General features: G+C 38.9%; 1 protein-coding gene across 2 annotated transcripts in view; it reads right to left on the bottom strand.

Moving 5' to 3' along the window:
- Positions 1–15,287, bottom strand: part of LONP2 (lon peptidase 2, peroxisomal) — a 102,365-nt gene that overhangs the window by 13,323 nt on the left and 73,755 nt on the right. For both annotated transcript variants that reach the window (XM_042969176.1, XM_042969177.1), the window contains exon 12: positions 918–1,060. In XM_042969176.1, the coding sequence (XP_042825110.1) occupies positions 918–1,060 (143 nt within the window). The remainder of the gene's footprint in view (positions 1–917; positions 1,061–15,287) is intronic.

Raw genomic sequence — 15,287 nt, 5'->3', positions numbered from 1 at the left:
GATAAACAAGATGGGTTTGGGGACTATTTTTCCTTTCCTCAGTTTTAAGACTTGAGGAAAACCTTATCTACTCGTGATTTTAAAAATCAGATGAAGAGATTATCTTCTGCATAATTTATCAGATTTATTCTCCTGAAAATCTTGTTTTTCCTTAAACTGAAAGGAGGAAGTGATGGTAAAGCTTCTGAAGAAAGATGCTATGTTCAGTAGTATAATAAAATTCTTTTCTAGTAACTGACCCATAAATTAAGCTCACATAAGAATCCTCTGAAATGTATTAAAATCCCTCAGTAGGCATAGATTCAATACCTCTCCATCCAGCTGCCTCAACTCAGTCTTAGGGCTCAGGCCTTTCTGACTGGACACTCTGCTGTGAGGGACAGTTAGGAAAAAAGATGGAAATAGGGCTCGTGGCTCTGACCTAAAAGAAACTTAAAACTTATTAACAATGAAATGACAGATATTTGAAAGATACCATCTGGGTCTGGACAAAGATACCATCTGGGTCTGAAGCTAACGCTAGGCTCATGTTTTCAGATATTCTGTACTAGTCTGTTTGCCTACCTTTGTCTCCCAAGCCTTTGATAGCACACACAAAAAAATCCTTAATTAGGAATTAATAGGAATATAGAATTTCTAAGGAGGAAAGTCAGACACTGTTCATAAAATGGAACTAGAGGGCAGAGAATGAGCTCAGATCGAGTTTCCAGAAGAGCATATGGACAAGGTCCCTGGCTCTCTAAAAAAGCCTTATTATCACATAAAGCACTAAAATTCACTACCATAGAGAAAATAAGTTTCCAATCTGTGGACAAAATTCAGCCTCCCAAACCACCCGGTTCTACCTCTCTCCCAATCCATGAAGCAACTATCAGAATAAATTGGTGGGTATCAACAAAGGAAATGAGAATGATCACCTCCATTTCATACATTGGGGGCCCAAGGATGTCTTTCAGAGCATGGAAATCAATCAAAATCGGCATTTCGGGTGGTAGGGCTAAGTCCGTAGTGTCATTGACAGATTCAGGTTTTGCATCTTCTAAGATGTGTTCTTTACAACCTAAGAGAGAAAAATGTATTTAGAAATTCTCAGAGATTGGCAGCTTTGCAAATTCATTAGCAGTATGTATCAAACAGAAGCAAAGTAGACTTTAACAGATCAGTCACCTTTATGTATTTATTCAGGCACAAAAATTCACCTTGTGATCTGTAGAACTCAGGCAGAGAATCAGTCTTTCAAGAGCCCCTTGAAGGTGATGTAATGTGCTGTCTTGTTCATTTATTCAAACCTGTTTGTCCTCTACCCCTCGCACTCCATGTAAGCTCCAGGAGGGCACAACCCCGCCTGTCTTCTTTTTAACCATTATATTCTTAAGCCAGGAACAATGCCTAGCTCTGTTCAACTTTAGAAAACAGACACTGAAAGGCCAAATGCAATAGATTATTTTGTATAATTTCGTTAGATCAACGGGACACAAAGTTTCCAATTCCCTCTTCAGAGGAGTTCCATCAGGTGTCCCATTTCCTGATAGGCAGCATGAACTTGGAAATGACAGATCCCAGTATAAGCAATGCTTCTTTTTGTAAACACATAGTTCAACTCCAAGATTATCATTTTCCAATAAAACAAACATCATGGCAGTGCTAGGGTAAGAAAATATGAAGTCTGGTCTGAAATCCCTATAATGAAGGACTATTTCCTTTACCTGCCTAAGAGCCTTGGTTGCTAACAACTTGTCAGAGTACAGACTCATTTTGGTTTGAGCCTAGACAAACAAGGAGCAAGAGCCAACTGACCTATCAGACCACTTTCTACTGGTCTCTGTAATTCCAGTTTGAGGGAAGAAAAATGTTACTTAAGTCTGTAGCCAGAAACCTAAAATGAATAGATGTTTAAAAAATGTATGAGGGGCGCCTGGGTAGATCAGTTGGTTAAGTGTCCCAACTTCGGCTCAGGTCATGATCTCACAGCTCTGGAGTTTGAACCCCGCATTGGGCTTGCTGCTGTCAGTGTGGAGCCGGCTTTGGATCCTCTGTCCACCCGCCTCTCTGCCCCTCCCAGCCGGCACTCTCTCCCTCTCTCTCAAAAATAAATAAAACATTAAAAAAGTGTATATAATATTTGACTGTATTCATCCTCATTTCTAGTTTTGCTTTTCTTTTAGCTTTGCCATACATAATTCTTCCAGTTCTTGTACTATCTCATGAAATGTTTTAAGGCATCTTTCTGGAAATGATTACTGTATGTAGTAACACACAACAGTCATTATAAAGTCACCACTGTCTATTTTATTTTTGTTATGATTCTTCCACTCTCATATCTCATGAAGTTAAAAGAACTGTCTCCTTTCCTTCCAAAAGTGATTCCTGAGTATGTTTAACAATATTAGACCCTAATTTTAGACTCTAATGATAACTGGAGACATCCTAGGATGTTCCTAAATGAGTCCCGTGCAGAACAACCTTGCTATGACCTTCACGGTGAATGGCTCTCTCGGTCTGCTCTTCTGCAGGGCCCTACGAGGGCTCGTCTTCAAGACTGAATCACGAGAGATACAGGACAGAAAGCAGACAAGAGCTCAGCTTTTCTGCCACTTGCTGGCTGTCAGACCGTAGGCCCAGCATTAAACCTTGAGCTACCTATCTCTACAGAATTTAGGAGAAAATCCTCTGTAGATCACAAAGTGAAGCGCACGTGTTGTACCTTACACCAAGTCTGGAGTTACATCTATTCTTATAGTCATTTCTTCATAATGTCATTTCATCTTTCAAAGTTTGGATTCTAGGAAGTCTTCCCTGGTCTTCACAACTTCTCACAGCACTTTTCTGTCTCACTAACTGCAGTGATCACTGGGTTACTCAGCAGCTTGTGGAAATGGGAGGTTTTCTGCCTGCTGCTCCGTGTGCAGCCTGTCTGAGCAGTATCAGTGACGAGGGCGGGAAGGTACTCCAATGGCCAGATGAGCTCCATTAGATCTCAAAGCAGCACAGAAAGCAGGTGTTGCTGCTTAAAATTAATGCACAGAAAGAAAAGCATCACCTGTGTAAGGTTACTGCTGTACCCTAAAAATGAAGGGTTCTGAAACTTCAGCCGACACACAGAAAGAGGCTGCGAGGCCCTTTTGCCTGGTGTGCCGCTGGATGGGCTTTCCTGAGATCTAATTACTGCTGCCAGCCTGGAATTCACGATCACAAGAGGAAGTCATACTGGATGGGTGAAAGCCAATCCACAATTACGTAACCAATGCTTCAGGACATCCAATCCCTTTCCAAGTGGGGTAGTGAACTCAGGGCTTGGAGCATGGAGGGAGTGGCGATGGGGAGAGATATTTCTAACACAACTAGGCCTTGTAAGATAAAAGATGACAATTTATTTCAGGCTTTAGGAACAGCAACTGTGTTATGAAGCATTCAATACACTTAGAACTAATCTGTGCTTGAAAATGCTCCACCATTAGAACGCAAGCCTAGAGAACTAAAACTCAAACCAAAAAGATGGTACTGGCTAATCAGGAATGATAGGCCAGCACTGGATTTTAAGAGTCATCCACTAGGATCTACATGTACTGCAAAGTGTGAGTAAGGAACTACTGAAAATTCAGAGAACTCACACTTCTATTCCTCATTAAAACAAACAGGCAAAACATCATCTCAACAAAGACGCCATTGAAGGCATGAAGCCTGGGTTATAGATGAAAGCCCTGTGTCCTATGCATGAGCTTTCAAGCACTCAGCTCCAGTGTCATGTCCCCTTCCCTGCTCCCGCCAGGGGGATTAGTATCAAGAGAAGACTGTGGCAGGGTCCCAACAGTTCACTACCAGCCTTGCCCCAAGCAAGGTGGGCTTTTTAAGGCAAGGCAAACAGCAACAATAAAAAAAAGTTTAACCTCTGTTGCGTGCCCTGTCCCATGAGCGCTTCCTAACAAATGGCCAACAGTCACATGAAAGAGGACGGTTTCGCCAAGCAGCAAAGAAATGTAAATTATAAAAGCAAGATACCATTTGCTGGCTACCAAATTAAACTAATGAGCACAGAAGTTTAAAAAATGACAAAGATCAGTGTTAAAGAAAGTGAAGAGGTCTTCCCAAACACCGAGCTTATGGAAATATAAAAAGTGATTCAATCTTTCAGAAAAGCCATTTATCAATACACTGAAAGCCTCCCAGACATCCCTACTCTCGGACCTAGTGGTCCAATTTTGCAGAAACCTATCCTTAAGGTCATAATCAGAGGTGCAGACAAGTGTTGTGTAGGCAACAGTTTAGACAACAAACCTACCTGTGGCAGCACTGGCTATAATTAGATCCAATATAAATACTCAAATTGGGAACATGGTTAAGTAAACTGTGGAACATCTATCCAATAAAATACTATACAGTCATTAAAATTGTATCCCAAGTGTTTTTAAGTAACATGAGAAAATTGTTTTGAAACAATGTCAATTTGAGGAAAGAGGAGGGTATCCACTTTCACAAGGCACAATTTTTTACCAATGTAACATAATATAAATATACCTGTCAGGCTCTGTGCTGACAGTTCAGAGCCTGGAGCCTACTTCAGATTCTGTATCTCTCTCTCTGCCGTCCCCTGCTCACTCACTCACTCTCTCAAAAATAAACATTAAAATAAAAAAATTGGGGCACCAGCGTGGCTCAGTAAGTTAAGCATCTGACTTCGGCTCAGGTCATGATCTCATGGTTCGTGGGTTTGAGCCCCATGTCAGGCTATGTCCTGACAGCTCAGAGCCTGGAGCCTGCTTTGGATTCTGTGTCTACCTCTCTCTCTGCCTTCCCCCTGCTCACGCTGTCTCTGTCTCTCTCTCTCAAAAATAAACACTAAAAAATAAAATAAAATAATATACATGAGAACAAATGACATGATACAGTCCAAAATGTTAAACTTATTCCCTGAGTTATGAGATTAAGATTACATGATGAAATGGTCAATAAAAATCTCCAATCCTGGCTCTGACTTCCTAGTTGGCCTTGAAAAACGTTACTTTACCTCTTTGTATCTGGTTTCTCTAATCTGTAAAACCCTAATAATTATAGTAACCCTCACAGAGTCGCTGGGAGAATATAGCAATGTTTAAAGCCAAATATGTATAAATGGGAGGAAGTGAATTATATAGTTGGGAGAAATATTTTACACAGACTCTGCTAAGACTCGCAGGTCTTACTCCAGCCACTTTTGTTAGCAGAAGACAAAATGCAACCTAATTCCACCCAAGGCCCCAGAGATAGGGCTTTGACCACAGTCACAGGACAGCTGGGAATCACATAAATTTAACATATGTAAGAAAAAAGAAAAAGATATCAAAACTCAAGATTCTTCTCTGTGCTATAACATATATGACTATTACTAAATAAAGTTGTTCTAAAAGTGGGAGGGACCTGAAGTTCTTCTTGTTGATCTACTCTGCTCAGAGATGTCTCCAAGCTCTTCTTTCATCCATGTTATCAGCCTGTTTTAACAGTCTAATTTAGGACACAGCCAGGATGGTCAGGGAATAACCAAGAGTTTCACAGCATGAAGGCAAGAGATAAGGGAGGAGCACTCTGGGGCATGGCAGGAAATGCACTCGCTCTGCTCAACAGCGGCCCCCCTGCAGTACAACAAACAGACATGTGCTGTGGTGATGGCTGCTGGCAAAGCAAGAGTGCAGTGGGGGCTAAGCCGGGCTCTGGAGTTGATGTCACACGGTTATTAGGAAAGGATATTCTATAGCTACAAATGTCTCATGAGAAAGGATTAGGCTTTCCTGAGCAGCTGTCCCTGGGACACGATTGAGTGTTTCTTTCCACCCACTTTTCCTCTCTCAGAGGAGCATGACTTCAATGAAAGCAGACCCAAGAGCCCAAGAATCACTGTGGGAAGGAAGGAGAGAGGAAGACATTAAGAGGGGAGGTAAGGAGGAAGAGTAGAGGGCTATCATACCTCTGGAAACACCAGTAGCTTTGTGTTAAAAAAAAAAAAAGTTTCTTATTTTCTGAATAAATCTTGTGGCAAATAGTGTCTCTTGAAAGGTGATCCAACCAATGGAAAGTAGCAGAGACCAGGAACACAAAACAGGCTACTAACATCAACAGTTCCCCAGAATGTGGGGGAAATGAAAATCGAACAAACCACAGACAGCCGTAGGTTTTCTACAATCATCTCTATTGCAGACAGAACATTTTAGTTATCACTTATTCTCTATATCCTGCTTAACTTCAAGTATGTACTACAATCTCAAGTGCCAGCTCATGAGTTCAAAAGCTACATTTTCTGGCATAGTGAAAGTAGGAACCGTTTCATCTCGATTATGGAAGAAGTGTTCATTTTCACAAAGAGTGGGTTTTTAATGCTGGTGGGGTAGGGTTGGAGGAGGGAAGAATGGCATGTAGCAGAATCCCCAGGACCCAAAACACAGGGTTACTTCTTCAAAGAAATGAATATTACCTGTTTCTGTCATATTAATACAATGTCCATGGGAAATAGTTTCCTGAAAATGTGTGGGTCTCACTCTGAAGATTAGCAGAATTCAGGAAGAATCAGGAATTCAAGAAGCATAGGATAAAACCATGATATATAAAATTTCAAAGGCCAGGCAGAAAGTCAAAGATCTGGCTCAGCTCTCCATTTTATACTCAAGGAAACTGAGACCTTAAGTGCATAGCAAATCACAGACAGTACCAGGATTCCTGGCTCCTGGCCAAGGTCACCTTTTTGGTCCAGTCTAGAAAAACCACCTAAAGTTCAAGAGCTCCTTGACAAAACAAGGCAACTTGGTGGTAAATTTAGAGATTAGATTATTTTTTTCCTAACTGGAAATAATCAACCTAAGTGGTATTACAGACAAGGATTCTCTTTTATGAGTTTCATAAAAGAAAAAAAAAACAACAACCTATGAAAGACTTGGAAATTAGTGGAAAGAGATTGCTGTGTATCCTGTCCAGTGTATTCTTCCAGCTGGTCTGTGTTTTACTGCTTTTAAGCTATTTTTCAATTCTGTATGCTATAGTAACCAGAAAGTAATGCAAATGATGCTCGTCCATAGAAACGGAAGTGAACTTTGTCATGTACAGGTACAGTGGATCCTCGCCCTTTCTCAAGGCGCTAGTTTTGCACATTTCAGCATTCCTGACTGCCTATGTACATACGTGTGTACTTTCTGGATCTCCACTGAACCAACTGTAACATGTCTAATTAATAAGTTAATGAAAATCTTTTGATGCATCATTTTATATTTATATGATAGTGATGATTTTGTTATTAAGAAAAGAGTAACAGATCTTCCCAGCAGACAACTCTTACCCATTTTGAGTAGCTAATATTTTTCGATTAAAAAGATCTTAGGGCCTCAGACAGATATACAGATACACCAAATCGCTTTAGGTACAAAAACATGAAACATCCCATTTTCAGTATTCTTCCCTTTGGGTAGATCCTTGGAAATATACAGTAGAGGTACAACCCACTTTCCTTACCTCCAAGACGCCTTGGAGTCAAGAAAGCCTGGGTTTGTGGTCCAGGTCTTTCCACCTGGTAAGCTCTAGGACTTTGGGAAATTCCCTTAACCTTTTCAAAACTTTTTATTATGGTAAAATGTGTATCACATAATATGGATTTTAACCATCCACAAGTATACAATTCAGTGGAACTAAATACATTTGCAATGCTGATATAACCGTCACCACCATGTATACCCAAAACTACTTCATCATCTCTGTATAAACTCTGTGGCCATTAAATAATATCTCCCCATTCTCCCTCCCTTCTATTCTACTTTTCTGTCTCTATGAATGTGCCTATCGTAGGTAGCTCATTACATGGAATCATAGAATATCTGCCATTCTGTGTCTGGCTTATTTCATTTAGCACAAGGTTTTCCAGGCCTAGTTATGTTGTAGCCTCAAATTTTCATCCTTTTTTCCCACTGTATGTATCCACCACATTTTGCTTATCCAGTCATCTGCTGATGGACAACTGAGTTGTTTGCGTCTTTTGGCTATTGTGAATAATGCTGCCAAGAACACTGGTATCTGTCTGAGTCCCTGTGTACCACACCCTTTTGGATATACACCTAGAAGTGGAATTTCTGGGATATATGGTGGTTCCATGTTTAACTTTTTGAGGGACTGATGAACGGTTTTCCACAGCAACTACACCATTTTATGCTCCTTCCAACAATGCATGAAGGTTCTAATTTCTCCACATCTTTACCAATGCTTTTTATTTTCCTTTTTTTTCTTATAGGCAGGAAGCAGTATTTCATTATGGTTTTCATCTGCACTGATCTACTGACTAGTGATGTTGAACATCTTTCCATGTGCTTATTGGCCATCTGCCTATCTTCTTTGAAATGTCTATTCAAGTCCTTTGGTCATTTTTGAATTGGGTTGCTTTTGTTGGTTAAAGTTGTAGGAGTTCTTTATACATTTCTGGATATCAATCCGTAATCAGATATATGATTTGTAAATATTTTCTTCCGTTTTCTTTTTTTATTTTATTGTGTCTTTTAGTGTCCTATCCATATCACTGCAAAATCTAATGTCATGAAGATTTTCCCCAATTCATTTAAGAGTTTTATAACTTAAGCTCTTAAATTTAGGTCATCGATCAAATTTTAGTTAATTTCCATATTTATTTTAATTTTGTATTAATTTTGTATTTATGTATTTGTTTTGTAAGGGCCCAACTTCATTCTTTTGCTTGTGTATATCATTTTCCCAGCACTATTTGTTAAAAAGACTTTCCTTATTGAATGGTCTCGGTATCCCTGATAAAAATCAATTGACCATATATGTGAGCCTTTATTTCTGTGCTCTCTATTCTATTCTACTGATCTATATGTCTGTCCTTATGCCAGTACCATACTGTCTTAATTAATGTGGCTTAATAGAAGATTCAAAGTCAGGAGGTGTGAGTCCTCCATTTTGATCTTTTTCAAGATTGCTTTGGGTAGCTGGGGCCCACGGCAATTCCTAATGAACTGAAGATCGATTTTCCCATTTCTCTGAAAAAGACTTGAAGTTCCAGAAGAGACTGTACTGAATCTGTAGACGGCATTGAAACGGTAGATCTTAACAATGTTAAGTCTTTCTATCCATACTTCCATTTACTTAGGCCTTTTAAAATTTCTTTCCAGCAATGTTTGGTATCTTTTACCTCCTTGATGAGATTTATTCTTAAGCGTTTAATTCTATTAGATGCCATTGTAAATGGAATTTGCTTTTTCATTTCGTTTTTTCTCATCAGGTAAGTATAATCTTTAATACCCATCCCCTATTTCTCCCATCTCTGCCCATACCTCCCCTCTAGTACAACCAACAGTTTGTTCTCTATAGTTAAAAGTCTGTTTCTTGGTTTGTCTTTTGTTTTCTTCCTTTGCTTGTTTTATTTCTTAAATTCTGCCTATGAGTGAAATCATATGGTATTTATCTTTCTCTTATTTCACCTAGCAAACATGTTGTTGTAAATCACAAAATCTCATTCTTTTTATGGCCGAACAATACTCCATTGTGTGTGTGTGTGTGTGTGTGTGTGTGTGTGTGTGCGCGTGCGCGCGTATACACCGCAACATCTGTATCCAATCATGAATCAATGGACATTTGGGCTGCTTTCATAGTTTGGCTACTGTAAATAATGCTGCAATAAACAAAGGGGTACATGTACCCCTTTGAATTACTGTTTTTGTATTTTCTGGGTAAATACCCAATAGTGCAATTACTGGATTGTAGGGTAGTTCTATTTTTAACTTTTTGAGGAACTTTCATACTATTTTCCTCTATAGCAGCTTGCATTCCCACCAACAGTGCAAGAGGGTTCCTTTTTCTCCATCCACATCCTTGCCAACACTGTTGCTTCTGTGTTTTTGATTTCAGTCATTCTGACAGGTGTGAGGTGATATTTCATCGTAGTTTTCATTTCCATTTGCTACCGTAAACAGAACTGCTTTCTTAATTTCCTGTTCAGATTGTTCATTTCCCTTATCATCTTAAGCTTCCACTTCCCCATCTGAAATGAGAGAAATCGTATCTACACTTCAAATAGTTGTTATAGGGACAATGGACATAGAATATATAGGAATAATGAAAGCACAGTGTAGCCACTAAGTTTAGCCTAGGTTAGAATCTTGACTCTGACACTTACTGGCATGTAAACCCTGCCTAGAGCAAGTCTGTCAGCACCATTTTCCCTAAAGCATTTGAGCACTTTGTCTCTGTGCCACCTTTCAGCAATTCTCACAGCATTTTAAACTTTTTCATCATTATTATATGGTGGTCTGTGATCAGTGATCTTTGCTGTTACTATTGTAATTGTTTTGAGGCACCACAAATCACATCCATATAAGAGGGCAAATTTAATCAGTAAATGTTATGTGTGTTCTGACTGCTCTACTGACAGCCATTCCCATCTTTCTCCCTCTCCTTGGACCTTCCTGTTCCCTGAGACACAGCAATACTGAAATTAAGCTAATCAATAACCTTACAATGGCCTCTAAGTGTTCAAGTGAAAGGAAGAGACACACATACACTTTAAGTCAAAAGGTAACAATGATTAGGCTTAGTGAGGGAGGCATGTCTAAAGCCAAGAAAGGCTGAAAGTCGGCCCTCTTGGCCAAACAGCCAAGTTGTAAATGCCAAGGAACAGTTCCTGAAGGAAATTTAAAGTGATACTCCAGGGAACACATGAATGATAAGAAAGTTAAACAGCCTTACTGCTGATATGGAGAACGTTTGAGTGGTCTGGAGAGAAGATCAAACCAGGCACACAATTCCCTTAAGCGCACATTCCCCCAGAGCCAAGGCTCTAAGTCTCTTTAATTCTGTGCAGGCTGAGAGAGGGGAGGAAGCTTCAGAAGAAAAGTCTGAAGCAGGGAGAAGTTGGTTCATGAGGTTTAAGGAACAAAGCCATCTTTATAACATAACAGTAAAAGGAGAAGCAGCAGTGCTGATGGAAAAGCTATAGCAGGTTATCCAGAAGATCTAACTAAGATAATTAATGAAGATGGCTACAGTAAAAACAGATTTTCAATGCAGATGAAACAGCTTTCTATTGGAAGAAGATGCCATCTAGGACTTTTACTGCTGGAGAGGAAAAGTCCATACCTTCAGAGCTTCAAAGGACAGATGACTCCCTGCAGCTGGTAACTTTAAGTTGAAGTCAATGCTCAGTTACCACTCCAAAAATCCTAGGGCCCTTAAGAATTATGCTAAATCTACTTTGACTGTGTTCTACAAATAGAACCACAAAGCCTGGATGACAGCACATCTATTTACAACATGGCTTACTGAACATATTAAGGCCCCTGTTAAGATCCACTGCTCAGAAAAAAAAGATTCCTCTCCAAATACTGCTGCTCATTGACAATGCACCTGGTCACACAAGACCTCTGATGAAGATGTAGGAGATTAATGTTGTTCTCATGTATGCTAAAACAATATTCATTTTGCAGCTCATGGATCAAGGAATAATTTTGATTTCTGAGTCTTATTTAAGAAATACATTTTTGTGAGATTATAGCTGCCATAGATAGTGATTCCTTTGATGGATCTGAGAAAAGTAAACTGAAAATCTGGAAAAACTGAAAATCCATTATGGATGGTATTAAGAACATTTGTGATTCATGGGAAGAGGTCAAAATATCAACATGTATAGGAGTTTGGAAGAAGTTGATTCCAATCCTCACAAGTGACTTTGAGGGGTTCAAGATTTCATTAGAGGAAGTATCTGCAGATGTGTAAAGGGTAAGAGAACTAGAATTAGAAGTGGAGCCTAGAAATGGGACTGAATTGGTGCAATCTCATGATAAAACTTTAAGGGATGAGAAGTTGCTTCTTAAGGATGAGCAAAGAAAGGAGTTTCTTCAAATGGAATCTACTCCTGATGAAGATGTGGTGAAGATTCTTGAATGACAACAGAGGATTCAGAATATTACATGAATTTAGTTGATAAAGCAGCAGCAGGGTTTGAGAGGACAGGCTCCCAATTTTGAAAGAAGTTCTACTGTGGGTAAATGCTACCAAACAGCACCACATGCTGCAGAGAAATCATTAGTGAAAGGAACAGTCGATGTGGCAAATTTCATTGCTGTCTTAAGAAATTGCCACAGCTACCCCAAACCTTCAGCAGCCACCACCCTGAACAGTCAGCAGCCATCATCATCGAGGTAAGATCTTTCACCAGCAAAAATTATGATTAAGATTCACTGAAAGCTCAGATGATGATTAACATTTTTAGTAATAAAATATTTTTAAATTAAGGTATGTATATTATTTTTTTTGACATAATGCATACTTAACAGACTACAGGATAGTGTAAATATAACTTTTATAAGTACTGGGAAACCAAAAAAATTCACTTGATTCACTTTATGTGGTGTTCTGGACCTAAGCCCTCAATATCTCCAACGTATGCCTGTATTCATGTTCTTCACTACTTGCAAATGAATCTTTCTAAATCATTGCTGTGATTACATCACTTCCACGTTTCCTCATCTTTACTGGCCTACATCACAAATTAAGCAAATTCCTAACTTCTAGAAGTTGTGTTCAAGATCAACCACAATAGATGCCAAACCACTTATAAAAAAATTTTTTTTTTACATGTATTTACTTTTTGAGAGAGAGAGGCAGAGCACAAGTGGGGGAGGGGCAGAGAGAGAGTGAGACACAGAATTTGAAGCCGACTCCAGGCTCTGAGCTGTCAGCACAGAGCCTGACGTAGGGCTCAAACTAACAAACTGTGAGATCATGACCTGAGCTGAAGTTGGACGCTTAACCGACTAAGCCACCCAGGTACCCCCCAAATCACCTTTCTCATTGTAGTTCCCACTATTCTGGAACACCTTTTAGGCTGAAGGGAGTGAACAGCACCCAGACCATAATTTGACAGTTATGGAGCAAAACCTTGTCTAAGAAACTGGGCCCTATGTTCTTTATCTGCAGAAGGAGAGTCAGCCTAGATGAGCTCTAATCTTGCCACACCAACTCATCACAGTGCCTTACAAAATACAGCTCTTTAGTTATGCCTGTTGAAATAAATCTTTGTAAAATCTCTGGACGAATGACAAATCACCAAAACAATGATTACTTTGATCTGCCAAAAGATTACTGTTCTTAATGCTGACTTTCTGGGGTAAACATAAACATTTTTAATTAGTGAAGATTAATTATGTAATAATATTATTACAATCATGCTGGGCTCCTGAATTCTGAAGCAGGAGCAAAATGAAATTCATTTGAACTGTTATTTGTGTGCATGGGTGCAGGAGGTGTGTTACTAGGTGTGTCAACAGCTAGTTAGCAGACAGGTTGCCCACGGACCAATGAAGGGGAATACTGTTTATATCTCAACTCTTTAGTATGGGTATGTATATATGGATCCAGACTGCATTTAGGCCTAAAGAGAAAGATTTGTATGGTTGCAGTTATAAAAACAACTAAGTTTTGTTTTGGTTTTTTTTAACTGAGTCTGCTTTAAAAAGTGAGATGAGATGCTGAGATTATAACCGGCTTTGTCATTTCTTACAAGACAGTACAAGTATGTGCCTCATAGCTAAACTGACCATGGACACAATGCTTCTGAGAGCTTTCTCTTGGGAAGGCAGAAAGGGGAAAACAAAGTATCTTAAAAACAAATCAGAAAAACCTGAATATTTCCAACTGTATAATTTGTGCTGTCAGTTTCAGGTTAATCTTTTCCAGAAAACCATGCTCCCAGCCAGAGGAAGTGTGCTAAATGCAACTGAGATTCAAGTTACTGACTGGGGCTGCCAAGGCATTTGTGCCTGCATATTTTCAATCTTTTTTTTTTTTTTTTTAAAGGAATTAGTTCTAATGGAGAAATCCGTGGTTCAAATGCCCAGAAAAACCCTTATGCTAGCAACAAAATCTTTAACATCCTTTCTGCCAGTATTTAATTCATTACTTTGGGGATGATGATCACAACCTTAACATGACCAAATACATTTTCTTTCAAATTCACCTACTAAACATTTCTACATAGTAAATACTGAGATATTGATGGAAATTATGATTGTGAACCATTTCTCAATTTTAGAAGTAGTTATCTGTTCATGAAAACAAAGAATATTAAAATAGAATATCTGGAAAACATATTTTCCCATCTATTTATCCATTCCAATTAATTCTGAGATGTGAGCAAACGACCATTTTGTCTCAACTTACTAAAAGCAATTTCAAAAAGCTACAATATCTATAACAAAGCTTTCAATGACCAATTCAGTGCCTCATAGCACTTTTTTAAAAACTTTTTTTTAACACTTATTTATTTTTGAGAGACAGAGCATGAGTGGGTGAGGGGCAGAAAGAGAGGGAGTCATAGATTCTGAAGCAGACTCTAGGCTCTGAGCTATCAGCACAGAGCCCAACGTGGGTATCAAACTCATGAACTGCGATATCATGACCTGAGCCAGTGTCAGATGCTTAATTGACTGAGCCGCCCAGGCACCGCCCCTATTAGCACTTTAAACACTGGCACAATGCTTGAAACATCTCACATCTAAAAATTATTTTTTATATATCTACTTCCTCCAATGGATTAAATATATTCATTAGAGGAGTTTTCCTTCATCTGCTTCCCAGGAACCAATCTAGAACCTGGCATACAGTAAATGCTAGCTGAATCACTGACTGAATGAGATACTATACAAGGGTCCAAGACACAGGGTCTTAACTTTGTACCAGACAAAGAAGCACGGACCACTGTCTCCAAGAAGGTTTTGTGCATGAATAAATCTCATTTCCTGTATTAGAGATTCAAAAAATAGTCTTGGGAAACTTTAGATTATCAGTCAAAATGCAGAGGCCATGTGTAATATTAAAAAAAAAATGCTATTGTTATTAATATCTTGCAACTTAAAAGGGTGGTTTTGATCACATGAGACAATGACACTTAAAGGCCATGACATCTTCCTATATGATTCATTAAATGAAACAATGGCTTTTTAATTTGTTGACAATATTTGATTTTCCTGTCCCAAAATAGAGTTTAAATAACAAATATTTTGTCTCCTATCATACGTAAGTAGGGTTTTTCCTTCATTGCCACTTCCTTCCAGTCTACATAGGCAAACAAATCTTTCTTAAACCAGGCCAATATTGATGAGGGAACAATGAATAAATTAGCGTAAATGTCAAAAAAATATTAATATATCATCATGACACTGGCACTACATGCCAACATGATATTTTCATTTCAGCATTAAAATATCACTTGATTTTACATGTTGGGACACAACGTGCTGCCTAATATCCCTACAAATGCAAAGTATTAAGCA

This window comes from Panthera tigris, chromosome E2, assembly GCF_018350195.1.
Source record: "Panthera tigris isolate Pti1 chromosome E2, P.tigris_Pti1_mat1.1, whole genome shotgun sequence".
NCBI classification, from domain to species: Eukaryota; Metazoa; Chordata; class Mammalia; order Carnivora; family Felidae; genus Panthera; species Panthera tigris.
The sequence above is the reverse complement of the archived record's forward strand: the minus strand, read 5'-3'. Positions and strand labels throughout refer to the sequence as shown.